This window comes from Terrapene carolina, unplaced genomic scaffold (genome assembly GCF_002925995.2).
Source record: "Terrapene carolina triunguis isolate 2854851 unplaced genomic scaffold, T_m_triunguis-2.0 Scaffold88, whole genome shotgun sequence".
NCBI classification, from domain to species: domain Eukaryota; kingdom Metazoa; phylum Chordata; order Testudines; family Emydidae; genus Terrapene; species Terrapene triunguis.
The window spans coordinates 44,211,363-44,238,074 of NW_020664439.1; the positions used below are offsets into that span (position 1 = coordinate 44,211,363).

Sequence of the window (26,712 nt, forward strand, 5' to 3'; positions counted from 1 at the left end):
GGCACAGCAGGGGAAGGGAGAGACTGGAATAAAAGGAGCCTCCCCTAAGCCAAGGCCACAACACATGGCCTTGGGAAAAATTGCGGAGAGGAACCAGCCAGACCCCAGCCAGGAAGGGGAGAAGCAGCCAAAGCCATGCCCCCTCTCCCTTCCCTTTTCTTTCCATGTAGCTGATACCCTCTGACCTAGCCCTCCCCACCAAATAAAAACTAAACATTTAAAGAAACGCGGAAGTAACATGCCATTTGCTGCCATCACATTGTTCACTCTGCTTGTGAGTTCTACCCCTTCCTCCCGTGTCTGTCTGGTCTATTCAGATTGTTAAGATCTTCAGGGCCAGGACTCTCTGCTACTCTGTATTTGGACAGGCCTAGCCCCGGTCTTGGGTGGTCCTCAGGCACTACCATAATAAACCTGACCAATAATAGCTCTCAGCCCCAGGACAGGGCACCACTGCAGCAAAGCTGGCCTCCTTTCAAACTCTGTCCTCTAGCCCACCAGAGGCTCTGTGACAGGAGGCATCATACTCTGGTTCCATCATGCCCAGGATCTAGCCTGTGGCCCTGGCCCATACTTGATGCTTCAAAGCAGCTCTGCAATGCACCTGCCCAACTGTGCTGTGTGCACGTGAATGGGGGGCGGGAGGGGGGGGCGGGGGAGGAGGAGAGACATATTCCTCGTTCCAGGAGATGACCCAGATCTTGGCTTGCTCTCCAAAGGTGTTAAGGAAAATACCCCAATGGCACATTTCAGTTCCTTTCATTCATTTACCTTCACTGTGCTGGCTGCCTGCGCTGCCCCCACCATAGCTGTAGCCTGGGTCAGGGAATCCTGGGTGGGGGTTGTATGGATGAGGCGGTGGGTATTGATATGGGAAAGCCATGGGCCACGGTGCGGCTCCTGGGTGGGGGAGTGGAGCCAACGTATCCTGATCTGAGGCTCCGCTGGATCCGTCATGGTCATGCAGGGACAGGTTAGCCATGTCTGGAGAGAAGCAAATAGAGAACCTGGGTTAGTCCTGAAATGAAAACAGCCATGTACAATGGGACAACCTCACCCTCATCCCAGCTGACAGGTAATCATGGGGTACCCGCAAGAGGGGCAGAAGATTTCAGGGGGCAGCTATGGACACCTCCTTGCCAGAGACCAGCCCAGGCTATGTTGGGGGTTACTGTTCCCCACTTGGTCAGAGAGAGGATCAATGATCTGCTAGATCAGAGGTGGGCAAACTACGGCCCGGGGGCCACATCTGGCCCTCCAGATGTTTTAATCTGGCCCTCAAGCTCCCGCCGGGAAGTGGGGTCTGGGGCTTGCCCCACTCCAGCCGGGGAGCGGGGTCGGGGTCTTGCCCCACTCTGCATGGCTCCCAGAAGCAACAGCACGTCCTCCCTTGGGCTCCTACGCGTAGAGGCAGCCAGGGGGCTCTGCACGCTGCCCCCACCCCAAGTGCCGCCCCTGCAGCTCCCATTGGCCGGGAACCGCAGCCAATGGGAGCTGCAGGGGTGGCACCTGTGGACAGGGCAATGCTCAGAGCCGCCTGGCCGCGCCTCCGCATAGGAGCTGGAGGGGGAATATGCCACTGTTTCTGGGAGCTGCTTCAGGTAAGCACTGCCCGGAGCCTGCCACCCTGACCCACTCACATGCCCCAACCCTGATCCCCCTCCCACCCTCTGAACCCCTCGATCCCAGCCCAGAGTACCCTCCTGCACCCCCAACTCCTCATCCCCAGCCTCACCCCATAGCCTGCACCCCTAGGCGGAGCCCTCCCGCACCCCAACTCCCAATTCCGTGAGCATTCATGGCCTGCCATACAATTTCCATACCCAGATGTGGCCCTCGGGCCAAAAAGTTTGCCAACCCCTGTGCTAGTCAGTCATAAACCAGCTCAGAAGAGAAAGGACAACATCAGAGCTGGCCAGATACCCTTAGGTCTGTCTGTCTATCTCCCTTCCCTTCTCATCCCTCTCAGGTGAGCAGAGCCAGCCAGGTGTCCTTAGGTGTCAGCTCCCTGCCCATTCCTCCAAGGACAGTGCAGACTCTGATAGCACTGAGCGAAGCCAGCCCCACCCACCCAGGAGTTTAGGTTTAGCCCAGGATCAAAAAAAAGGTGACATTTTACTCCTCCCTGTCCTGCCCAGGAGAAAGGATTGTGCAGCAGAAGATGGTGACATTGGCTGCACAGTAATATACCAAGCACTGGAGAGTAGTATGGAAGGGGTTCAGGCTGGCAGTCTAGAGGTGGCAAACCACTGCAAGACTGTCCTCAGAGAGTTGTCAGGGCAGAGCAGAGCGTCTCCTTTCAGCACCCTCACCACCCCCCGCTTCCCCAGCAGCACTAGAGCAGGGGTCCGTACTGCCACAGAGGTCTCCAAAGATGTAGTAGCACTGCTCTGAGAAGGTGATCTTGTTCACAGTGTGTCGGATGTAGCCGGCCTTCAGCAGGTTGCTGGCGTACTTGCGGGATTCTCGCCGATCTGTAAAACCTTCCACATGGTGATAGAGCCAATCCACCACGTCTGAACCTGCCATGAGATTAACCAAAGAGCACGGTTAAACACAGCAAGGACAGGAAGGGCTGGCTCTGGGGGCAGACAAGGGTGGCCTGAATTGTTCCAGGGGTGAGGGATGGGAGTGGTCCGTGGATGAGAGAGGTGCAGGGACACTCCTAGGGGCAGCACAAGGCCAAGGATTCTATTTGTTTCCCTAGCACAACCAACAGGACGAGCCAATGGGACATAATGGTGAAGGATGCTCCCTTGGCAAAGGTCCCCAAACAGGATCCCCTCACATAGGGAAGGTGCCTGCCTACCCATGTGTCTACCCCTCCCCCAGTCCCAGAGGAGGAAGTGGCTGCCTCTTACCGATGAAGGCATTGGGGATGGTGATCTTCAGCCACATGCGGTCGCGCACCTCCAGACCTGACTCGGGGGAGGCCATGGCTTTGACGATGGTGGCCATGTCGCTGTGGATGGACAGGTGAAAGTCATCGAGGCCTGCGAGGTGGACGAAGGGAAGGGAGGCAGAGATGAGAGGGGACGGAAGAGGCCACGGAGCCACATGGAGGTGTCACACACAAGGGGATGGGCCAGGGAACAATACATCGCAGGCATACCCCAGAACACTGAGGAACTGGCCAACACACTGCAGCACCCACTGGTCTAGATCTTCTCAGCTTTCTTCCCTTGCAAAACCAAACCAAAAACCTGCCTCCGGCCAGCAGCAGCTACTGCTAAGTTTGCAAGGCTCTAAAAGCTGCTTCGTGCCGCATGCTGGTTTAGCTGGGAAATTAAACTGGCACCTTCCAGCTTTGCCAGAAAGGCCAGTCTCACGAGCTCAGGAAAGAACCAGTGCCATGCCTTGGCTCTGTCCTCACAGCACCATTTACTGGTGGCACCAACAACCTTCAGCAACCCCCCAAAATACAACTAAACAATTCCCCTAACTGAGCGGCTTCTTTGCCAGGGCCTCTCTTCTCCTGGCAGCTCTCCTGCAGTCCTCCTGGAGGCCGTCTGCCTGAGCATCTGGCTCCAGAGCCTACCACAGGAGCCAGCCTGCGTCCTAGAGTTCTCCTCACTCAACTCAGCTCTTTCAGCCTTTATAGGAATCAGGTGCCCATCGGGCAATCACCTTACCCTTTGCAAACTACCCAGAACAGGATGGGGCCTAATGGGGCTCCACCTCGGAACAGGGCTGGCCGGCTCCAGGCCCCCAGCCCTTACAGGGCAGACCTCTCTGTTGCAGCTACCTTTGAATTACCTGCCTGTAGCTGAAAGGCCCAGCCCCAAGCTCTCTCCCTCCCAGCCACCACAGGCCTCTGATCAGACCACTAATTCAAGCAGAGGTGCAGCCTCAGGCATGCCCAGCAGGGCATTTCTTCCTGGCCCCGCTCACTTTTCCCAAGGCATTCCTTGCATGGCTGACATCCCCTCCCCTCCCACAGCATAGTCTCCTCCTGCCTCCTCCTTTCGCCTTTCTAACTATCTGAATAGTTACCCACTGGAACAAGCTGCCAAGGAAGGTTTTTGGAATCCCCGTCACTGGAGATTTTTAAGACCAGGCTGGACAACCACCCGTCAGGGATGATCTAGGTTTACTTGGTCCTGCCTCAGCATGGGGGGGAATGGCCCCTCAAGGTTCCTTCCAACCCTGTGTTTCTATGTCACTCAGCCTGTGCCCAGCCTCTCTTGTTGTCCTTGTCTGGAGAGAAGGAAAACGGACGTGAATTTGCCCACCCAAAACTTGTACTTGTCCTGGGCTTTTGGGCAAGAGGACTTTTCTTAGCCTTCCCCAGCACCACCCCCAGGTGCCTGCCTGCAGAATTCTTCCCACCCCAGCCATGCTCTCTTGGCCCTTGCCTGGAGGGAGCTCCTGTTCCTCCAGTCCCTACTTCTGCTGGTAGGGAGTTCCCCTTGGTTCCTGGACCCCCCTTCCCTAACCCCACCCCAGACCTCTGGTTTCTGCCCGTGCAGATGTATTGCTCCCGTCAGGCTGGGGTGCCGGCAGGCACAGCGCAGGTGACTGGAAGCCGTGCAGTGGCGGGAGCACACAGGCACAGGGACTTACGCTCGGTCTCTGGGATGGAGCTGGTGATGGAGGAGCTGGTGGAAGTGATTGTGCTCATGGATGGGCTCATACCGTACGCCGGGTAGGTGCCAGTCATCGCTGCCGTGTGGGAAACCCAGGCTGCCGGGTCGATGGGTCGTATGGGCTCACCTAGAGTGAATGCAGAGACAATCAGAGGCTGTCTGAGAATCATTCCCTCATGAAACCCACCTCTAGGGGGTGCCCTGGGCAGCCCCTTCCTTCCCCAGCATCAGCCGGGACTCACCCGGATCGGAGCATGGAGAGTCTGGCCCAGCCCAGATCCGCTGGGGAGCAACTGGGAGAGAAAGAAGAGAGGGAGGGTCAGCAAGAGGGGCACAGAGGGAGAGAGTCCCCCTATGGCTCAGTGGCAGCAATCTTGGGGGTGTTTCTCCTTCCTCTGGAGCTCCGAGCAGGTGACCTCCCCGCCCTGGTTAGGTGGGTATGTCCCAGGCATGATGTGGGGGAGGAGGGTGGGCACTGGGGGACACAAGGAGAGGGAGACTGCAGTGCTCAAAGGTCTGCACTGCACCGGGGCCTTGAGGCCATAGCGGAGGGAGCGGGGTGCAACCCCCAACGACCCCACATTCAGTCTCAGTCTCACAGCAAACAGACAGGAAATAAAGCAAACACGCAGGTGCTCGCGGCAAGGTTCTCACATGGGCTGGGCACCAGCGTTAAGGGCGAGTCAGCAATCCACTTACTCCGGGGTAACGAGAAGCAGCCCCTGGGGCTGGGGTCCCAGCACTTGGCCACAGTCAGGGTGATTGGCCTGCAGCAGAAACACAAACGTTTTTGCAACCTGCGCACAGGCCAGCACGCAACGCAACCAGGCTGCTCTCACCAAGGTGCTGGCCCTCAGTGGCCACGACCTGCTCCCTCGGAGGGAGGTTAGGTACAGGCCTGCCTGGGCTGCCAGCACAAATCCCTCAGCTGGGGCTCACCCCCACCCAGCTGGCAGAGCCGGTAACAAGGAGGGCAGCGGGAACTGAAGGGGCATTCAGCAAACCCAGTCTAAGTAAAAGGAGGCTCGGGGCAGGGGACCAGTGCCGGGACACTTGGTTCATGACCTGACCATGGAGACATTCTCAGTTCCAATTCTTGCTTTGGGCTCTTTCAAGGTTATTCATATAACACCCAGGAGTCAGAGCAACACTAATAAGGAGAGGGTGTTGGAGGGCTCTGGGCCCTCCAACACCCACAGGCCCAGCATAAGAGGGGTGGGGATCTGGCTGCTGCTCTCAGACACAAGGGCTGGCTGCATTACCAGTGTCCGATGAGCCAGAGCAAAGGGGACTGTAGCCTAGTAGGAGATGCAGGCCCCAGACAGGAGAGCTGGTGGGGAAAGCACCTACCCTGGCTTGTGCACGATCTCCCTCAGCACGCGCACAGCATCATCGTTGCTCATGTTCTCAAAGTTGATATCGTTCACCTGCAAACAAGGCAAAGAGAGGCTGAATCCCAGAGACACGGCTGTAGGCTGGGCTCCTTCTGAGAGCAACTTCTGCGACTTGGCCCGTCAGTCTGTGAGCAGGGGCTCCAGTCTGCCCCTCACCCCTCACTGTCACTGCCCCAGCCCCGGCTGCGAGGCGTGCGGTACCTGCAAGAGCATGTCTCCCGGTTCGATCCTGCCATCGGCCGCTACTGCGCCCCCCTTCATGATGGAGCCGATATAGATGCCACCGTCCCCACGCTCGTTGCTCTGTCCCACGATGGAGATGCCCAAGAAGTTGTACTTCTCTGCAGGGATGGGCGGAGAACGAGCACAGTGAGAGCAGGATGGGACAGCAAAGCCTCACTGCATTGGCCCTAGAGCCCCACACCTGGGCAATCCCCCTCCACTAGTCCCAGCCACACAACCATCCTCTCCCACCCCCTCAAGTGGCTTCCTGGCTCCTTCCTCCCTTCCCAACTCCACCCAGCTCAGCCCTGATCTTCTCAGCCTCCCAACGCTCTGAGAACTGGAGCATGGGGATGACAGCAGAGTTAACCCCTACCCCGCCGTGCTCCTGCCTTGCACCCTCCTGCACCTGGGTGCCAAGCACTGGAAGGACACTGCCCACCTTGACACAGACACATTTTGGGCTCCAAATTAGAGTTTTCTATTCTCCCCTTGCCCTCTCCATGTGCATCTTGGCCTCTCAGGATCCCAGACAGAAAACAGCTGGGAAGCAACAGTGGGGTAACATGGTACATGGGACACAGAGGGAGCTGAGCTCAAGTTGGGGGGAGAAAAGACTGAAACTCATCCTGGACCAAATCCCAGGACCCAAAACCACTCTCCCCACCACCCCAATCCCAACCACATTCTTGCAAACTGGCAAATCTTTAAGGGGATTAATGCTTCAGGACCAGTCAGTTTCCCCAGGGGACCCTCTCCCTTCATTACCTCCCGCCTCCTCCATCTCCCTGCTCCCCTGCTGCCCCTCCTGATCTCACTCCTGGAGCTCGGGAGAGCCTCGGGCCCAAACAGAAAGAGTCTCTCACTCACCCATGTTTAGAGTGACTGTGATGATGTTCAGAGACATAGTTGAGTCCGTGATGCTGCTGAAGGACGACGACTGCAACACAATGAGGCACAATGAGACGTCCCCCTGCTCCCTGGCCCAAGCACAGTCCCTGCCAGTTCTCACTGCTCTCTGCTGCCCCCCATATACTGTTCCTATGCTCCCCACTGTCCCTTCTATTCCCTGTAGTGCTGTCCCCACGCTCCCACCTCTGACCCCACCCCAGTCAATGCAGGAAGCTCCACAAATGGACTGGGGGCTGCACCCCACACACTCCCACTGTGACAAGAAAGGCCTTTGGTCCTAGCAGCAGCACTGACCCAGAAGGGTTTGTGGTACTTTCACCAGCAGATTCTCAGCACCTGGGCCCTGTTTGTAGTGACTGGAGATTCCACCAGCTGAGTTCCTGGGGGCCAGGGTGAAGCCTAGCCCCCACATGGGAGTGGGGAGGGGTATGCCGCAGGCACCAGAAAGCCCAGCCCCAGCTTTTCAATTGCCTGCCCAAGAGATGTACCCGCTCAATGCGTGGGGCCTTCTGTTTCCGCCGGCGTCGCTTGTGCCTTCTCATCAGGCGGGAGGCGCTGCTCTGTTCTGTCGAGCTGCTAAACCTGCCGGCAAAGGAGACAGTCAGCTCCACTGCCCACGAGGGTCAAGAGAAGATGGGTCTGTCAGCAAGACAGCCACAAAGGAGGAGCAGAGTGAGAGAACGCTGCGGGCCAGGACTGGGGGCAGCAACAAAGCTGTGTGGGGAGCAGAAGACTGTAATAGCAGAGGGGGCTGCTGGTCGGGATTGAGGGCCACTAGCTGAGGGAAGAGCCCTGAAGGATGGGGCTGAGGTATTCCGATTTGGCATCTCCTTGGCATTAAGAGTGAGAGAGGTGCCCATGTTCCCCCAGGCCTCACGCTCTCCTACCTGCTGGTGGAGTCATCCTCATCCGAGTCGAAGAAGCTGGTGGTCTCCAATTCGCTGCTCATGAGAGTGGAAGAGCTCTCGTACCCGCCTAGGTCTCGGCGCCGCTCTCCTTTTGCCGTCCCATTCACTCTGGGTGCTGGGGGGGAGAGAGAAGTCAGCACTCCTGGGAGATGCAGGGAGATACCATTGGGGCAGAGCTGCATCCTGGTCTCCTGCAGGAGCACCAGGTGGGCTCAGCGCTTCACAAGGGGGAAACTTGGGGCTCAAAAGGAATTCCAAGGGGAGGAACCTGGCCATCAAACACCCCATTGTGGCATGAGCCATACTTTGACCATTCCCCATCTCTTCAGGGTTACAACTTCCCTGACTCTTTAGATAATGGGGAAGGGGAAGGGGAGCCACTGGGAGCAAGGGTTGAAGCCACAACGATCCCTACAGAGTTGGGAAGGTTACTCAGAGATGGTCCCTCCGGGTGAGAGGTGCCAGGCCGTGGGCAGAGAGTGCAGTGCAGTGCCAGCCCGGGCTGGGAACCACTCTTTCCTCCATCTCAGCCTTTCACTGAATCATAGACTATCAGGGTTGGAAGGGACCTCAGGAGGTTCTAGTCCAACCCCCTGCTCAAAGCAGGACCAATCCCTGGGAGGGGTTAGAGCCCAACACAGGTGCCTGTGGGCCCCGGACCTTCTGCAGCGCTGCCCCTTGTAGACATGTCCTGCCTGTAGGTGCTGGGAAACAGCCTCTCCCCAAGTGCAGCAATGGAGAGGTGCCTTTCCCTCTGGGGGACAGTCCCTGCCCCCTGTGGTATCTAGGGTGTTCTGCCCCTCCTGCCCCCCAGAGACTCATGTCCAACACTTGAGATGACACATGGGTACACTAGGATCCGGGGCTAGCTCACGGTAGTGGTACAAGGCTGTCACATCCTTGGGATCCTGCTGCTCGTGCTGGGGGATTTACCCTCACTGCTGCCCTCATTGCACAGCAGGAGTCAGCGCACAAGCTCCGCAGGGCACTGTGGACACAGCTCTTCATGCCTGGAGCAGCTCCCTCCCTGCGCCCCAGCTATGCCCCTCAGAGGCTCCAGTCAGCTCATCGGGGCTCACCATGCTCAGGCCCATCTTTCCGGCGAAGTCTCTCCCTCTGCGATGAAACCACTGAATCTGTCTCCGTCTCGTTATCCAGGTTCTCCCGACTCCCCCCAGTGTTGGGGCTGCAGAAGGGTGACACATCCAACAGAGAACTCAGTGGTTCCCCAAGGACATGAAGGGTCCCCCGCTCACCTCCCGGCATTCCCTGCTCTGACATACGCCAGCTACGCTGCACTTCTCAAGTCGTATTTCCTGTTAGCCACTCACTTCTGAAGGGGCATACCGGGGCCACTAGGTGACAGCTTCCACCCCTCTCTTTCTAGTGTGGGATTGGGACATGTGGGGCTTGGGATGCACACAGCCTCAGCACGGGACAGGGGAGTGGGGGTGCAATCGGAGTCCCACACGGGGATGGAGCTGGGAGGCAAGGCAGTTCAGGGAGCAGTTTCCCCACTCCCTGCCAAGCCCTCAGTGAAATATGCTGGCACCATTGTTAAAAGAAAAGGAAGATGGAAACCTGTCATGTGTGATGGGCAAGGGGAGATCAAAGCCACAGCAGCAGGTGGTGGGGGTCTTCTTGCTGCTTGCACCATGTCCTGCTTGTCAAACGATCAAAGAATTCCAGTCCTAGTGCTCGTTACTCCAGTCCCAGCTCCACCACCCAAGGGACCCTGTCCTAGCACTCCATTCCCAGCCCCATTCTGCCAGCTTGCATCCCTACCATGCTGGTTAGCCCCTACCCTTCCATCACTCTCCCCATCTTGGCTTGTGAGGAATGGGATCACGTGGCCACTCCCAGCTCAGAGCTCACTTGACAGCCTGCCCTCGGGAAGCCCACTGAGATGCGTCTCAACATGACTTACTGGAAGGAGGGAGGCCTGGAGTCCCCAATGCCCCCGGTACGCTCCATGGAGGGCGGCAGCTCCGGCTGGTTATCAGCACAGACAGATCCCCCATCTGAGTGCGACCCCTCTGCAGACACCAGCTGGAGAGAGGAGAGAAAGGGAACGAAGTGGCTCAGGAACAGGGTGGGAGCCTCAGCATGAGGGACATTTACAACTACACTGGCCCCAGGAGCAACTGGGGCTTCCATATTTCCAGCCCCTAGGAGCTGGTGGAGGAAGAGGGCTGGGCTGTGCCCAACCCTGGAGCAGACCCCAATGTGCTTTCCATCCTGACTTTTCCAAGTACTCTGCAAACCCACAACCTCAGTCAGACCAGGGGATGTGGGCACGGCCTGTAACCTGCCCTGTGAAGTGCCTTGCCCAGAGCAGAAACTAAGCACCAGGGCTTTGTGCTCTGCACAACATTGTGTTAGACTGGCCATGAAGTAACCTAGATTGTACGTGTTTTGGGACAGCATCAAACACAGTGAGGCCGCAATCTGGACTGGGGCCTCTGGGCACTATTGTAAACAACCACCCACCGCCTGAGCCCAGGCTCAGAGAATAGGATACAGTGCCTATCACCAAGGCACCAACGCCAGCATACCCCAGGCAGGGAGAACTGGGTGGCTCAGGAGGATTGGGGAAAGGACAGAATGATCTAGACAAGTTATGGAGCTGTTCGAAGATGGCTCCAGCTGAGGTAGTTTCTAAACTGGATATATCCCTCCACACTGCTGCCAAGTTGTGTTTGAAAGTGGTTTAGCTGGCACCACATTTAAGCATGATTCCCAAACTTGGTCTGTAGGAGAGGTGGGGACCTACGTCAGTAAATCAAATGCAGCCTAGGAGAGTAGTGATCAGAAGTCACTTTCCTACGAGGGCTGATCAATAGCCTCCGAGACAGAGAAACCAAAGCCATGTAGGCTAGGGAGCAAGCTACAAAGAGGAGCCAGCCGGGAGGGGCAGAAGCAGCCAAAGCAGGGACCACTGGTTCCTTGGAGAACTGTCTACAGTTTTCACTGGACTTTCCCTGCCCTGTGCTGACTGGCTGTTTGCTCCAACCTTCCCCCTTTCCTCAGTTTTCACCTCAGCATCTCTCCTCCTACCCTCTTGTCTCCTCTCTCTCTCTCCTTCCCCATCCCTTCAATGTCCCCGCTCACTTCCCTTTAGCTGATCCCCCCCAAACTAAACCAATCAAGAAAAGAAAAAACAAATCATAGAACTAACATGCCGTTTGCTGCCATCACACTGTTCACTCTGCTTATGTGTTCTAATGCTTCCTCTGTCTGCTCTATTTAGACTGTACGATCTTCAGGGCAGGGACTGTCGGTCTGTTCTGTGTTTGTACAGCGCCTAGCACCCTGGGGTCCTGGTCCACAACTAGGGCTCCTAGGCACTACAGCAATACAAACAATAAATAAATACCCTTCCACTGTTTCCCCTTTCATTGCTGGGCTTGGCTGCCCCAAACATGTTTCCTACATGGCATGTCCCCTGCGCTGGAGAGCAAGGGGATTGGCAGTGAGTTCTCTCCAGGCCCAAGGAGAGGATTCTGACACTGTCCCTCAGTCTTGGCCCAGTGCAGCGCTGGCCCTAGAACAGGAGCTGGTGCAAGTCTGGAGACAGGCTGAGCAAGAACGACAAGAGAGCTGGAGGCGAGAGGTACTAGGCCTAGCAAAGGCAGGCCCTGATCTTACTTGCTTGGACCACCTGGGCCCCAGTTCTTCTACTTATGCTCCACTGCAGGTAGACAGAGCTCTGGAGAGCACAGTGCCGGAAAGATCACCAGAGGTGGAAGAGGAGGGACTTGGCTGGCAACTAACTGTGCTTTGCTTTCTCTGATACCATCATATCCTCTCTTTCCTGATGCAGCTGGGGAAAATCCACCTGCAGCTCTGCTTTCTGTCAGCGGAGGGCACTGCAGTTATTCAGAGACGTGAACAAAGTCCTGGCTCCAATGAGCCCCCAGGCAAGCAAAAACCTTGTTGCAAAGGAAGGTGGGGTGAGAGGCTGGGAGGCTCAGGAAAGCGGGATTGGTTCTGCTGTGTGGTGGGCTCTTGCCAGTACAAGAGAAGCGTCAGAGGACAGGTTCTGAAAAGGGCACCCATGGCCCTCTCCATTTAGATGCTGTGGGAATGGGGCCAGAGAAATAACTAGACAGACACACAGGGGGCTGGATCCAGGCAGTAATCTAACAGCACCAGGCTGGAATTCCCCCTCCCCTGTTGGGCGAGGGTCTGTCACTGCTTCCTAACACTCCTGCAGTTTCCCTGCCTCTTTAGCTGCCGTGAAGGCTTCAGACTCAATCCCCCCTGCTAAAATTAGCACTAGATTCCTGAAATAGCCTCACTCCAGCCTGTCTGGCAGCAGCAGAAGAGACCACACAGCTCCCAAAGCCACCAACTGATGGGGAATCTTGGGGGGGAAGGGGGGCGTCGGAATGTCAGCTGCGCCCAGAGGAAGCCGAGTGCTACTGCCCACAACACGCAAGGGCTGAAAGCCACTGCTAACTCCAGGTGTCTGACCGCCCCACAAGGAGTCCAATTAACTCAGGCCCCATCTACAGCAGTATCAGTTGCTAACCTGCCTGGAGCACTGAGAACACAGACTGGTTCTGTATAGGTAGATCGGACCAAACTGCGTTATACCCATGATATGATTCTGCTCAGCCACAGGCCCTGAATCCGTCAGGGTGCAGGAGGGGAAGCCAGATGCTGTGCACACATACAAGCCACATTTAGAAGTATGGCAAAGAAACTGAGTTGGGGAGCAGAGGGCTCGCAGCCTCCGGGCTCCACTGACCGAGCACATAAGAACAAAGGCAACTGGGAAAGGGAAGAGCAGAGCAGACAGATGCAGCTGCAATAAATACCGGAGAGGGATGAGAATTGGACAAGCTCTGCGCAGTGCAGGTGCCCAGCAAGCCACTAGAGGGAGAACTGCAAACTGTTTGGCAACAACTAAAAAAAGGCCAACTGTTTGTGTGTCTGAGCCGGCAGAGAGGCCCCCATTCCCTGCACACACAAACAAAGGATTCAACCCCAGTGACATGGATGCCTTTTTCAGACATACTCATAGCAGGGATAATGCATGTAGCATGCCCTGGACACCCAACTGGCTGGTCTCATATTACCCTAACCTTACTGCTCCCCATCCTTCTTCCCAACTGTCCTACCACCACCACTGCCGTTTCGTTGCCCCTTGTCTGACAGTAAATGGTAAGCTCCTTGAGGCAGGGACTGTGTGTAATTTATCTGCACTGGGAGGCATCAGCTCTCATCCGGCCCAGGTCGCTAGTGCCTGATGGTGGCTTCCATTTGAGGACCGCTCAGTGGCCCCTGGGAAATGAGCTGTTGGATTTCAGTTTAATTCCTAGTAGGCAGATACCCACATCCCAACTAGCATCATCTGTAGCCTCAGCAGAGGGCAAGGGCTCAGTGGGCCATGGAGACCGAACTCCCCTCGTATCCCAAGATGGGGTCCCCTCCAGGGCAAGGGAGAGAGCATGTGCCTGGTGTGGGATGGAGGGAGAAGCTTGCCTGTGGCTGCCCAGGCAGTACCTTCAGTCTTCACGACAGTCAAATCCAGTCCTCTTCTCCAGCACTTAAAACCCTTTGCTACAGTCATCTGTGGTGGAACTTGGAAAGCTGACCCTGGTGTCGGGGCACACTGGTTACCCTAGGCAGGCCAAGAGCAGCGCTCCAAGCAGCAGCTACACTAGGAAGCAGTTACAAAAAGGCTTGATACACATTCTTAACTATTGTATCCCCAGGACTGTCTCCTAGTGGGTGTGAGGAACGCAGTGTTCAGGACTAGGATGGGAAGTGGTACCCTCAGCCCAGACACTCAGGAGCTCAGCATGGCTTCAATTCCTTCTACAGTTAGTGCCTCTTCATTACAAAGCACAGCTGTCCCACTCCTTTACCTGGCACTGTACAATGGGAATGGTGATTTTCAGAACCGCTTGTGTAGTCTGACGTAGAGACAGACAGACAGACATCCAGCCAAGAGGCCTGCTTACCCAGGACACCACCCGGCCATTGAAACAGGGAAGCTTGGCATTATCATCCGAGATTTCTTCCTTCACGACCCTGTGGAAAAAAAGAGATGGAACAGGTTAGCAACAAGGCTCAAAGCCTATGGTTAAGGTCACAGAAGGCAGCCTCTGGGTTGAGCCATCAGATCAGACATCAGTTTGGTCATGGGGCAGGAGGAGATGAGAGGGGACAAGGAACTCCTGCTGTTCACAGAAGCACCCACGCTGGGCTGCAGTGTCATTTCTGATGCCCCATGGCGTTGGCAGCAGAAGGCCACACTGCAACTTCAGAAAAATGGCCAATCGCAGGTTTGATGGGGTGGGGAAAGCCCTGGAGGCAGTACAGACTCCAGCTGCCCAGCAATCTCAACAGAGCCCAGAGAACAGGGGGAGGAGGGGGATGCCTGGAGAGAAACCAGTGGAGGGAAGTAACCAGGGCGCATAAAAGTCGGTAAGTTAAATCATTTGAAAATTGGATTTTTTAAATTTAAATTAAATGCACTTTAAAAAAAATTAAAAATACATTTGAAATTATGACCAGCTATGTTAAGGCCTAACATCACTATGATCAATGATAATCATTTAAAATAAATAAAAAATAATATGCTGCAAGGAGCCCTCCTCAAATTTTGAAGAGTTAAAGGGTGCTGGTTTTTTGAATTACAGACAGACTCAGGGGAAAACATCTTTATCTTCTGAGGTCCACTCAAGCTTTTTAAAGATGTCACAATGCCATGTACATGCCATGCATTAAGTATCCGTATCATTTACAATATTTGCAATGGAGCCAATGCTGCTATCTTCATTTTTCCAAATGTAAGTACTTCCGGTTTCTGTTGTACGGAAAAGCCATTATTGTTGATTCCAGTTTAGCTAGCAAGGGCAGAGAATATTTGCTTCATTTGGCTTGGTTCATCAAAGTTGACAAACTGATTAAGAGTTGAAAAAGCAGGAAAGCTTGTTTTCCTCTTCCACTCTATGACTAAAATCCTGAGGGTCACAAGGGCAGAGTTTCAAAGGTAATTAGGGACCTAAAGATGCAGAGAGGTACCTAGGTGGATTTTTAAAAGCACCTAAGCAGGGTAGGTGCCTAATTCCCATTGATTCAACTCTCATTGATTTCAAAATCCCACTGAAGAGAAAGGGAGCAGGAAATGGTGTTACAATGAAAGCCTTACTTAATACTTTACATTACAAATGCTGTAATTGGTTTCCCTTCTTTTCCGTTTCTTTAATAAAAGGTTAAAAGAAGTTGTACTGGTGTGTTCGCCATGGTCTCTGAGGTCTCTGTATGCCAAACCCCAGACCTTGGTTAACACTGTTTAATGTTGGACAGTGACTGGGTTATGACAACACCTTTGGCCCATGTATTAATTTAGATGAAATAAAATGGCACCTATCTGAAAAACACTTATCATAGAATCATAGAATATCAGTGTTGGAAGGGACCTCAGGAGGTCATCTAGTCCAACCCCCTGCTCAAAGCAGGACCAATTCCCAACTAAATCATCCCTTTGAAAGTTTGGCTCACAGTGACCAGAAACTATCTGCCACTTGGTTAACTACAGTGAATATTGCCTTCATTTAACAAATCAGTTTTAAATGCAAAACATGTTTTGATAACCTTACATTTTTTTCTTTATGTATCCAGCACATTTAAGGTGATTTTATTCAGCTAATAAAAACAATTTTAAAATGCTGGTTATGAGCATTTTTAATTGCATTCCAATTTCCATCCAAATGTAGTTTGACCCAAATCATACACAAAAAGTTAATCTAGTAAATAAGAAATGTATCATTTACCATTTTCTAACATCATAAAAAATGTAAAAATTTAGATTCTGAGTATTAAGTTATACAATGGCTTAAATAAATGCATATCTGCATAGATATTATACATACAGTATATATAATTTAGTAAAAAGGCTATATTTCATTGCAAATCAATGTGTTTTAATAGCTACCAACCAATGAGAATGAACCTTTCTTTAGTAAAAGAACTAAAAAGTACAAATGCAAAATAGGATTCAACTTGAGTCAGGGTTTCCAGCTTGCTTACTTAAATCATGATTCAGATTAGTGATTTAAATCAATCACTCCACTCTGGAAGTAACTATTACAGCCAAGCAGGAAGGCACAAAACAAGGACCATGTCAGCCCCAGGTGTCTAAGGGCTGCCTCTAACTTACAGAAAATAAAACTGGATGCAGCTGTCTTCCCTGGACTGTGACCCATCATCCCAGCATGCAATGCAACCTGGCCACTTAGATCAAGGCAGAGCACGCTGAGACATGGGAGCATAGGTGCTCAGATAACTGCCGAAATTAGGGCAGCAAACTGCATTTACACTCTTAAAGCATCAACCAAAGGTAAATGGACAATGCTACGTGCCAAAATCTGGGGAACAGGCTCTGCCCCACCCTGCCAGCAATATGAGCTGCTCCATTCAGTGCCACAGGCTCCCATTAAAGGAGTCACCGAATGAAAGCAAACAGATTTCAAGATCACCACTGGTTGTCAACACACAATTGTCATGATCTCTTCCCAAGGCAAAGAAACAGTGTTGCCTAAGGGGCTGGGGGAGAAGTGGAATTGAGATGCTGCATCTCAATTCCACAACTGCCCAGAAGGCAATATCCCTTGGGTACAAGGGAAGGTACATCCACAGACCAGGAGGGCAAGAACACTTAGCACTCAGAGCAGATTAATCCTTCCTCCTCCAAGGTGTAGCCAACCCAAGGTCACATCAAGGCAGCAGCAAACCCAGGATTAAAACTCTGCCAGCCTAATGTTCCTTCCTGTAGTCTGTGCAGTTTTCCACTGACACTATCAGCATGGCTCTGCTCCATAGAGCAAGTGTCAAATGCTGGCACATTGCTGAGGAGACACCAGTCTCTTTCAGAACCCAGGCCAGTCTGTCTCACTTGCTGGAAGGCTCCCCCAACGCGACCCCCCCCCCCTTTTGCCTGGCAGCACTAACATCCACTCAGACTGACACAGGCAGCCTGGACTCCATCCAGTTCCTAGAGAGAGATCCAGGCAGAGCCAGTTCCCAGTACTGTCTGCAGCTTCCTGAGGGGCACAGAGCCCCAAATGCAGGCAAAGGGGGCAGTGCTACCCACGGGCAGGGACAAAGTGACCAACAGCCAGGAAGGGACTGAACAGCTGCACGGGGTGATAGGGGAGACCCCACAATTTCAGATGGCATGTCCCACCAGGGATCTGCTCCCCATGTTCCCACAGAGAAACGGAAGGAACACAGTTGCTCCAGGACAGGAACAGGCCTTTCAGGATTCATACTGGTGCTGGGAGCAGATTTCTTCCCCATAGTACATGGACAAGCGCCTCCCAATCTACCCCTCTAACTTCCCTCCATAACCCTGCTCCTAGCATGCATGTTGCATTATTTATCATGTGTTTACCACCAGGATTCCAGTGTGCAATGAATACAGATTTAGACTCCCCAGAGGAAAGCCTGATAGCAGTGAGCTAGTCAGACACATGCTGAGCAAGAACCCCTCCCAGTTCTGCTGACGCCTGTCTGCACAGCTCTCCATGCTATTCTAGCCCTAGCCTCTCCACTCCATAGATCTGCTGATGCCTCTCAATCCTGAGCTAAGATCCTCTTCCCCTCTATACCTCACGCTACCCCAGGTCAGTCACACCTGAGCTGGGGAGCCCCCCAATTGCATAATGCCACATCTGTTCTCGATAGGTGGCACAGGACAACCCTGGAGGAAGCCCATGGAGAGGAACAGGGCCACATACCTCCCGGGGACGAATCCTCAGCTGGTGGGGTTCTTCCCCCAGGGTTCCCAAAGCACCAGGTGAGACTGAAAGTGGCAGCCCTGTGGAGCCCAGCAGGCTGCCAGGCCAAGGCGGATCCCAGGAGGACTACCCCTGGTTTGCTGTGCACAAGGCAGGCTGGCCTCACACCTGCAAGGGTTTAACAGACCCACTAGGTTTGGGTAGCTCTGGAGCATGCTGAGAAAGGATATCCTCTCCCGTCCGAGGAGAACTGCTAGCTATTACTGGGCAGCCCTAACCCTGCCCAACGGAGCGTGGCATAGGCCACATGACACAGAGCAGACTGCAATGGCTCTGCAACCCACTGAGATTAATGAGCCCAGCAGTTAATAAGGCTGAGAAACGGCTCCAGATAGGATCTGTATTCTTCACAGGCCACCATCCCTCCATATCATCCCCAAAGAGCAACCTACGTGGTGTGGCAGCTCAGACCCAGGTGTGAGAGGACTGAAGATACCCTGGCCCTCAGTGGGCTATGAGAGTGCATTGCATTGCCTTCCTGCAGCAATTTGCACTCACTGCCTCAATCTGACCCATAGGCACTTGGAGCGCAGCAGCCGTGGGCAGAGCAGCACGCCACACGCAAACTGCACACAGGGCCTGGCCCCTGGGCAGTGTTCCTCACACTGCCTCCCTCCTCTGTGCTGCATTTTCCAACAAAGGGACCTGCGGGAAGGAGGAGGGGTCGGGGGAGGCAGGGTGAGTGGGCGGATGATTCAGGCTCCATCCCCCAGTGACATGGAGGCGGATTGTACATGGAGCCGGGCTGGGGGAGGGGGGACACTTCCACGGCCGCAGGAGCCAGGGTTGGGTTTGCTGGGTATTCGTGAAACAGTTGTCTGCTGAGACGCTCACACAAGCAGCACATCTGCTCCCATGCCGGTGGGGGAGGGGCAGAGGCAGCCTGTGAGGAGAGGGAGGCGAGGAATCCAGCTCAGGCCCTCATCAGACCCTTACCCTCCTGCAGCCTTCTCCCTCCAGCAGAGCCAACTGCTCCTCCCCAACACCAGCCTCCAGGCTGCGCCCTCCACCGGCAGAGGTGACCAAGCAGGGAATTTCCTGCAGGCTAGTAGCTTTGGGGCAGAGAGGCTGGCTCCATGGATGAGAGGAGTGCAGAGTGTCCTCCAGAGAGACCCAACCCCAGGCTCACAAGCACAGGGGATTTCATATATTACAGCAGGATGGATGGGGGTGAGGGGAAAGTAGCAGGAATGGGGCAGAGGCAGCTGAAATCAAACACATACTTGGAGACTGCTGGCCTGTGTCCCTGATGGAGCCCCTGGGCTCCAGAGCCACTTCCAGTTAGCCTTGAACGCAGCTGCTTGAGTCTTAGCCTCTCCCATTTCCCTGCAGCGCCTCCCGCTGGCACAGCAGTGCTGGCTATGAGGGAGCTATGGGAGTCACTCCAGCCCAGGGCTCTCCTAGACAGGGCCCACTGGCTACGGGGGATGCGCAGGGAAGCTAATACATCTGGCAAAAGAGAGAGAGAGAGAGAGAGAGAGAGAGATTCAGTGGGAAGGAGAAACCCCGAAGCATTTGAGAAGCCTGGGGGTGAGAGTAGCTAGCTCTGGATATGCAGTTTTGAGCTGAGTATGCAGCACTATCCTGGGGTACAAAGGGGATAGACTCCCTCCAGAGCATCTCTGGGATGACCCCATCCAGAATCGTGTTCACTTCTGAAGCCTCACTATCAGAACGATAATGACAAACTGAAGGAAGTTCAGAGAAAAGCCACAGAAATGATCAAGAGCACATGGGGACTCACTTACTGGGGAAGAGATCAGAAATCCAAAATCCGCATAGTTTGGGGGGTGGGGAAGAGGTTGAGAAGGGAAGAGGGGGCAATAATTCGATCACCAAGCAGCTGAGGCATGTAAATACCAAGGATGGAAAGGAATTCCTCAGAGTAAGGCAGGGAGCTCGGAGATTCAATTCAGCAATGGCAGTTTCAGGCTGAAGATCAGGAAAAACTTCAGAGATCAGAGAGTTTTTGGTTTTTTTAAATGTAAGGAAATTCTTAGGCAAAAAGCTTAATTTAGTTTAAGGAAAAACCCCTCACAGAACAGTGGCATTTTCTCAAACATCAGAAAGGCAAGAACTCAACATTGAGCCCAACCTTACATTACAAAACCCCAAACATCAGAAAGGTGCACAGCTTAGATCCTCCACATAACATTAGCTCTGCCTCAATATGAAAACTCACCGAACAACCGAAAACCAGGAGACGATCCTGTCCTTTAACACCACCACCGCATGCTTCAGTGACTAAAAAAAACTGAAATGTGATTTAGCTCTCCACACAGCAGGGGACTGGACTCGATGACCTCTCGAGGTCCCTTCCAGTCCTAGAATCTATGAATCTATGAATCTATAGCATAGGCTCTTTAGGGCAGGAACCACGTCTTGTCTCTCAACCACCATGCAGGTTAATGGTGCTGAATAACTAGAGTAATTGTGCATTTATACCAAAATATTGCAGCCCTTATCACTACAGATAAATCCTCCGCAGTTTCTTCTGCAAGGCCAAATGCTGTTGCCAAAAAGAAACAGGCTGTGACATCTCTTTACCAGAAGAGATCACCTAATGAGGACAATTATGTAGGGCAATTCCTGAAAAAAGACAGCATTTCAAACATGAAATGTCCTCAGAGATCAAGCCCAGACATAACGCTGTTGTACGTGGGTTATCACCCTCTGAAAGGCTGGATCCCAAATCAGGGCGCTTGCATGCCAGCGATCACACTTGTGTGTCAGATACAGAAGCCCTCATCTCCAGGGGCAAACTATGTGCATCAGATAGGCTTAGGGGATTTGAGAAGTCTGCAGTCATAAACCAGGGGCTTCCCAGAGTCAATCAAAAACTCCATCAACACGTCTTCACCCCATGTGCATCAGCAGGTGCATGATGCTGTATGGGATGGAAGGGACCAGCACAGAGACAAGGATGTTTTGTTGACTGACTGCATTTTCAGGTAACATTTGTATTCCTTGAAAGAGCAACATTCTCTCTGAAGGGTCTTCCACTTAAGTAACTGAGACAACCTCCAACTAAACTACATTTTATGGCTGGGAGATGCACATGCACTAAGTCTGTAAGGCATGCTGGGGTGAGAAGGGCTCTAGGAGCACAAGATGAGATTGTCACCTCCCCTTCAAACTCCTTTCCCAAGCCCCCACGAGCAATATCTTCCTCAGCATTCCAATTTCATCGCACGAGGAGCTTACAGACTCAACTGCACTCCAGCTCCCTTGAGCCTTCCCTCTCAGAAGGCGGTATACTGTACCCCGGCCGTCCTCTAGTGTCTCCATCACCTGGTCCCAATGGGCTGCTGAGAACTTCATCACACAATTGCCTTCGTTTGAGGTTTTTGGGAAGCAAGGATTGTAAAGCAACTGAACTGCTAAACTGGGACCCTACAATAACAGTGCCATAGCAGGCACCTGTGATCTGTTCTCCTGCATAAGTCAAAGTGAACTTTACAAGGAGTCTTCAGAGAGCACGTTTTGTTTCACTGCTTGCTCACAGAGGCAGCAGGGAAAGCCACACCCAGGAACTAAAGCACATCAACCAGGCCCTGCCATTTTTGGCCTGACAACTTAACAGTCTCACCACCTGGTGCTCCTATTGGTAAGGGAAGTAATGGAGTCAGTGAAGGAGCAAAAGACTGAACATGCGCATACCCAACTGTAACAGCTTCCCTCCCACGCCCTCTCGGATATGCTGTATTAAAAAGGAATTACTGTGGGGAAGTTCTGTGGCCTGTTTTATACAGGTGATCACAACTAGATGATCACAATGGTCCCTTGTGACCTTGGAATCTAAGGAATCAGTCATGCAGAATTTTTTTCCAGCAAGGCTACTCAGGGCCATGACTCCTTCAAACTGAGAACAGGCAACGGGGGCGTGAAATTCTCCCCAGCCTAAGGGGCTGAGCACTTCAATGAAGCCTTGGTCACTCACTGTTCCTTTGTCACTGTTGGACAGGTTCTTTATAGTTCCCTGCTCCTAACGAGCTCCTTTGGCCCGCTCCACATCACTGCAGTCATGAGGCCTTGTCAAGGCACCTATTATTATACTGTGTAAAGGTCCTGGTTAGGGATCGGGGCCCCACCGAACTAGGCACCGTACACACAATAAGAAGATGGTTCCTGTTATGATTTCTCTGCCCTAGACACTCAAGCCTTAGAAAGGCCCTTTCAATGACTGGAAAAGAAACCAGCTCAGGCCCTATGTCCCAAAGCTGGAGTTGGCAGAGACATTCAGCTCCTGCCCTATGTCCCAGAGCTGGAGTTAGCAGAGACATTCAGCTCCTGCTGGATTTGTGCTCAGTGAAGAGGGCACCCACTTCCATGCCACCCCAACCCACCCAGGATTGAGTGTTGATCCAGCCCAGGGATGCGGAAGGAACAGAATTTGGAAATAACCAACTGACCTCAGAGGCCTGTCTAGCACCAACTAAACTAAGCATGAGGCCCAGAAATCAAATTAAGCCAAAGACCCACAGTGGCCTCTCCCACCTGGATCTCTGCGAGCTGCCGAGTAACCAACTGACTGTAGGAGCTGCCCTGCAAACCAGCTCCACAGACCTGTCAGTCTGAACAGACACAGGAAGCTGGGGAGAAAACTGCAGGAGACACAGAGGCATTTCCACATTAATTAATTTTGCCCTGCCCAGCAGACACCACTGGCATCCACCCCCACAACAATGTTTAGAGAAGCCATCAAAGGAGCCATTCTCCAGGCCTCTGAAGGTTCAAAGCCACTTTCATTCCCTCTGGCTGGGGCAAAAGGAAACACCCCAACTAAAAATAAACCCATCTCCCCACTCCTGTAATCCAAGCAGCTTCAACTCATTGGGGCAGAATGAGCTAGTCTACAGGGTCAACCACAAGGATAGCAGATAAGCCTAAAGGGACCACACTGGGGGAAGGAATGAAGGGCCTCTGGGTAAAAAAGCTCCCTACAGACAAATTCAGGAAACCTTGGGCAAGCCATCAGACATAGCAACACACTCAGGACTGAAAGCTGGGCTCCTGCTGAGGGAAAACTGGCTCAGAGAAGCTGCAACTGAAAGGAGACGGATGTATTTCAGGGTGGGCTAAGCACTATCCAAAGTGGCTTTTAAGGTTCATCTTAATGGTGGGGCCGGCAAGCAAAAACAACAAGGCCTGGCCAACAGTACTGCTCAGCTCCAATTGGATCCAAGCAGCTGGGAGACGCCACAGCAATACCAAAGATACGAACCTAGGGATTAAGCACACTGTACAGCACCCATCCCTGTAGTACCTGGGCGTCAACTCCCCTTGCAACACTTGCTGATAGACGAGAGAAGAAACTCACCAACGTACCCACTAACTATCCAACAGGAATTGCCAGCTTGATGATCTGATGGTGCCAAGCAGAACAGAGCTCAGCTCCCACTGGAATGCGGAGGAAAAAGCAGGGACTAGCCAGTTAGATGGAAGGAAGGAGCTACTGGGCCAATGGCAATAGCTAACCCAGTGGTTACAACGAATCCGGTGTACTTCACATTCTTATTTAGTATCTCGTTAATGAGCTCTCGATGGAATCCCTGCAGTTCTACCAGTACGTCACTGTTTTCCAGGCTGCCTGAGAATGTAACACGCTCTCTGTTCTCACCTGCAGGGCCTGGGACCTTACAGGGGTTAAAATGAGAAACAAGGAAAACATCAAAGCAAGGAGGTGCAAAGAGCCCCCGCACCCACCCCCAGATGTGGAGGGACACTGCAACAAAGGCATCGGAGACCCCCACCACTGCCAGCATGTGTAGTGTGGCAGACAGGGATGAGAAGACCAACGAGCCCCTGTATGTGCAATGTAGCAGGCGGGATGAGGCCCTTCTTCCTTGGCCTTTGGAGGAGAGAAGCCCAGCCAGCCCGAGCTCTTTCTTAACAGCAGGCAAAACTCCTGCCAAAAAAACGCTGATGCTGTGGAATGTGCTGGGTTAGCAGAACAGCTCATTCCTGGAAAAGCATCAACGCAGCGGGAGAGCAAGGAGGGAGAAGGGGGGATCTGAGCAACTCAACCTCCACACCTGGGGAACAAGGGAGTCACCACAAAACAATTCGCTCACCAGCACCCCCTCCTCCTGGCCTCTCCGCACAACAGGCCCAGCACAGCCCCTTTGTTCTCAGCCCATATTCCTGGACCAGTCAACAGTGCGGCCTCCTCGCAGAGCGGAACTGGTAAGGCACAAAACCAGGCAGACATCTCCAATCACATCTGAGTCCTGGGCAGACATTTGTTGGGAGTAGGGTGAATATTCACTGGATTTATTCCCCACCGCCATGTGAAGAATTGGTTTGTGTTTAACAACAGGTCTGCCCGGGGCGGGGGGAGGCAACAAAATTGCCTCTGACTGCACCCTGGCCTCATGTCACCGACCTAAATTCCATCTAAGCTTCACAGCCGCATAGCAGCCTATTTAGCGCCGCGCAGGCACTCAGGGCTGCGGCAGAGAGAGGTGCCTCTCCCCGCCGGCCCCAGCCCAGCCACGGACCTGCCGTGGCCAGGAGAGAGGCGCCCCTCCCCCGGCCCCAACCCAGTCCAGCCCTTGGAGAGGTGTCCCTCCCCAAGGCCCAACCCAGCCCAGCAACAGATCTGCCGCAGTCAGGGAAGAGGTGCCTATCCCGTGGCCCCAGCCCCGGAGCTGCCGAGGTGGGGAGAGGCACCTCTCCCCCCCCAGTCCAGGTGCTGATGCAGGGAGAGAGAGCTGGGCGGGAATCCTATCTCCCCGCCATAGCTCCGGGGCAGCCAGCATCCCAAACCCCTCATCCTCAGCCCCACGCCAGAGCCCTCACCATCCGCACCTCAACCCTCTGCCCCAGCCCTGAGCCCCCTCACACATTCTGAACCCCTCGGCCCCACCACTGCCACATGAATTTTGTTATATGCACCAATACAGAGGTGATGTGTGACACATCACCTCCATATTGGTGCACATAACAAAATTCTTTGCGCACATGCGTGGGAAAAATTAGAGGGAAAACTGTCACTGACCATCGCATACTGCCCTCTCACTGCCCCAACAGTAGAAGGGGGGGAGGGGGAAACCCAAACACGAGACACTCAGGATGAAGGAGAAGGCACAACCTTTCTAATCAGACTCTAGGGCGGAAGATTCCAGTAGCGTCAGCCCCCACGGCCTCCCACAGTGCAGCTGCCCAGAGGGGCTTGTAAAGCAAGGGCAGTCTGGGTGAGGTTGGGAGTTCTACCCATACGCCTCTGAGGCCATGCTGAGGATGACTCCATATGGGATGCTGGGCTGGACAATGGCAGGCAGTGCACCCACTGATGGGGCACCTCCGCTTCCTACAGTAAGGAAACAGCACTGGCTTCTGCTCATGTGGGAGCAACTACAAAGCTCCATTCTTGGGCCTTGATGGCTATTTCATTTGAAGCAGCATCTAAAGGACAACAAGTCATGTTTCTCAGCCCTAGCACACGAATTTCACACAGGCTCTTTCCCAAAAACATCACTTCAAATCAGCAGCTATGTTCCTTCTACACCCTGCTCCCATTTCCAATGAAATGCCCTGTAAGGACAGAGAGGGGAGAGAGGGGCAGCTGTGGGGAGAGTCAGAATCCTGTGCCCTTTTCTCCACAGGCTCACAAAGTCTCCAGATGGCCTGTGGGACTATCAACAGCAACTTCTCTCCTGACCGGGGCACTCTGTGCCCACGCAGACAGCCTCTGCAAAGCCAACAGGGGAGTCAAAAACAAGCCCCAAATCACCTCCTTTTATAGTATGACAAAGCATTAGCCCCAGACAATGACAGAAGGAACCCCACAAAGTGGATGCATCCCTTTCCAAAAGTAGGGCCAGGGCAGCTGCAGAGGATGGCTTAAGAAACAAATGGATAGTCATGGATCCTGGACTCTACATCCCAGCATACCTTCTGGGGGAAGGGAGGGCGAGCAGTTACACCAATTCCCTACAGAGCTCAGATGCAGGGGAGGAGAGCGAGAGCCAGCTTGAAAACTATTTCCAACCACAGCTGGAGCAATTACTGGACAACTCCTCTGCACCAGAGCCAAGCAGGGAAGGAGGAAATCACACGCCTAGTAGAGTGTGCCCACCAGACAAATGTCAGCAAACTGGAAAGAATTCAGAGAAAAGCAACAAAAACATGCATCCGACGAAGTGGGCATTCACCCACGAAAGCTTATGCTCCAATACATCGGTTAGTCTTAAAGGTGCCACAGGACTCTCTGTTGCTTTTAACAAAAACAGTGCGGCTGGAATGATCAACCTGCAAGGAGACAGTTACAGAAATACACCTGTCTACCGTGGGAGGAGGCATGCAGAATAGGAACAGACAGACCAGAGCACTGGACCGGCTAGCCTGGTCTCCTATCTCCAACAGTGGCCAGTACAGACGTTTGGGAGGAAGTTGCAAGAAATTCCTGGAACGAATACTGAATGGGACAGATCTTAAGAGCATTTTATACTAAATCCAGCCATTTCTCAGGCTCTTCCCCAGAGGCAGGGCCCCGCACTAGAGCAATGTACCTGCTGTAAGACAGACATGGCCTCTCAGCAGGGCCACCATAAAAAAGATTATTTTCCAGACAAATCAAAGTCTCTTGGTTTAGTCCTGCCCTCTGCACTACTCCCAGTGCCAAGCAAACTCCAGACCTTGGGGTCCAGGGAAGCGCAACAGAAAGGAAGGGAACACTGGTTTTGGCAACTGGAAGAACAAGAAAAGAAAGAAAGATGCTCTGATCCTACCTAGTAAGAAAGAGGATGCGCTGGGACTGAATCAGAGACCCAAAATAAAAATAAATAAAATAAATTAATGGAGATATCCCATCTCCTAGAACTGGAAGGGACCTTGAAAGGTCATCGAGTTCAGCCCCCTGCCTTCACTAGCA

The 26,712-nt window shown here is 53.3% G+C and overlaps 1 protein-coding gene across 3 annotated transcripts in view; it reads right to left on the bottom strand.

Annotated features, from left to right (window-relative positions):
• DVL3 (dishevelled segment polarity protein 3) overlaps window positions 1-26,712 on the bottom strand; it is a 42,106-nt gene that overhangs the window by 2,706 nt on the left and 12,688 nt on the right. For 2 of the 3 annotated variants that reach the window (XM_024214297.2, XM_024214298.2), the window contains exons 2-15: window positions 13,995-14,064; window positions 9,950-10,071; window positions 9,102-9,208; window positions 8,002-8,137; window positions 7,603-7,696; window positions 7,073-7,142; window positions 6,182-6,321; window positions 5,937-6,013; window positions 5,241-5,353; window positions 4,829-4,879; window positions 4,564-4,713; window positions 2,862-2,993; window positions 2,355-2,522; window positions 772-984 (exon numbers count right to left, since the gene is read on the bottom strand). In XM_024214297.2, coding sequence (XP_024070065.1) covers window positions 772-984; window positions 2,355-2,522; window positions 2,862-2,993; window positions 4,564-4,713; window positions 4,829-4,879; window positions 5,241-5,353; window positions 5,937-6,013; window positions 6,182-6,321; window positions 7,073-7,142; window positions 7,603-7,696; window positions 8,002-8,137; window positions 9,102-9,208; window positions 9,950-10,071; window positions 13,995-14,064 — 1,643 coding nt within the window. The remainder of the gene's footprint in view (window positions 1-771; window positions 985-2,354; window positions 2,523-2,861; window positions 2,994-4,563; window positions 4,714-4,828; window positions 4,880-5,240; window positions 5,354-5,936; window positions 6,014-6,181; window positions 6,322-7,072; window positions 7,143-7,602; window positions 7,697-8,001; window positions 8,138-9,101; window positions 9,209-9,949; window positions 10,072-13,994; window positions 14,065-26,712) is intronic. The other variant, XM_026650093.1, reaches the window with a different exon arrangement.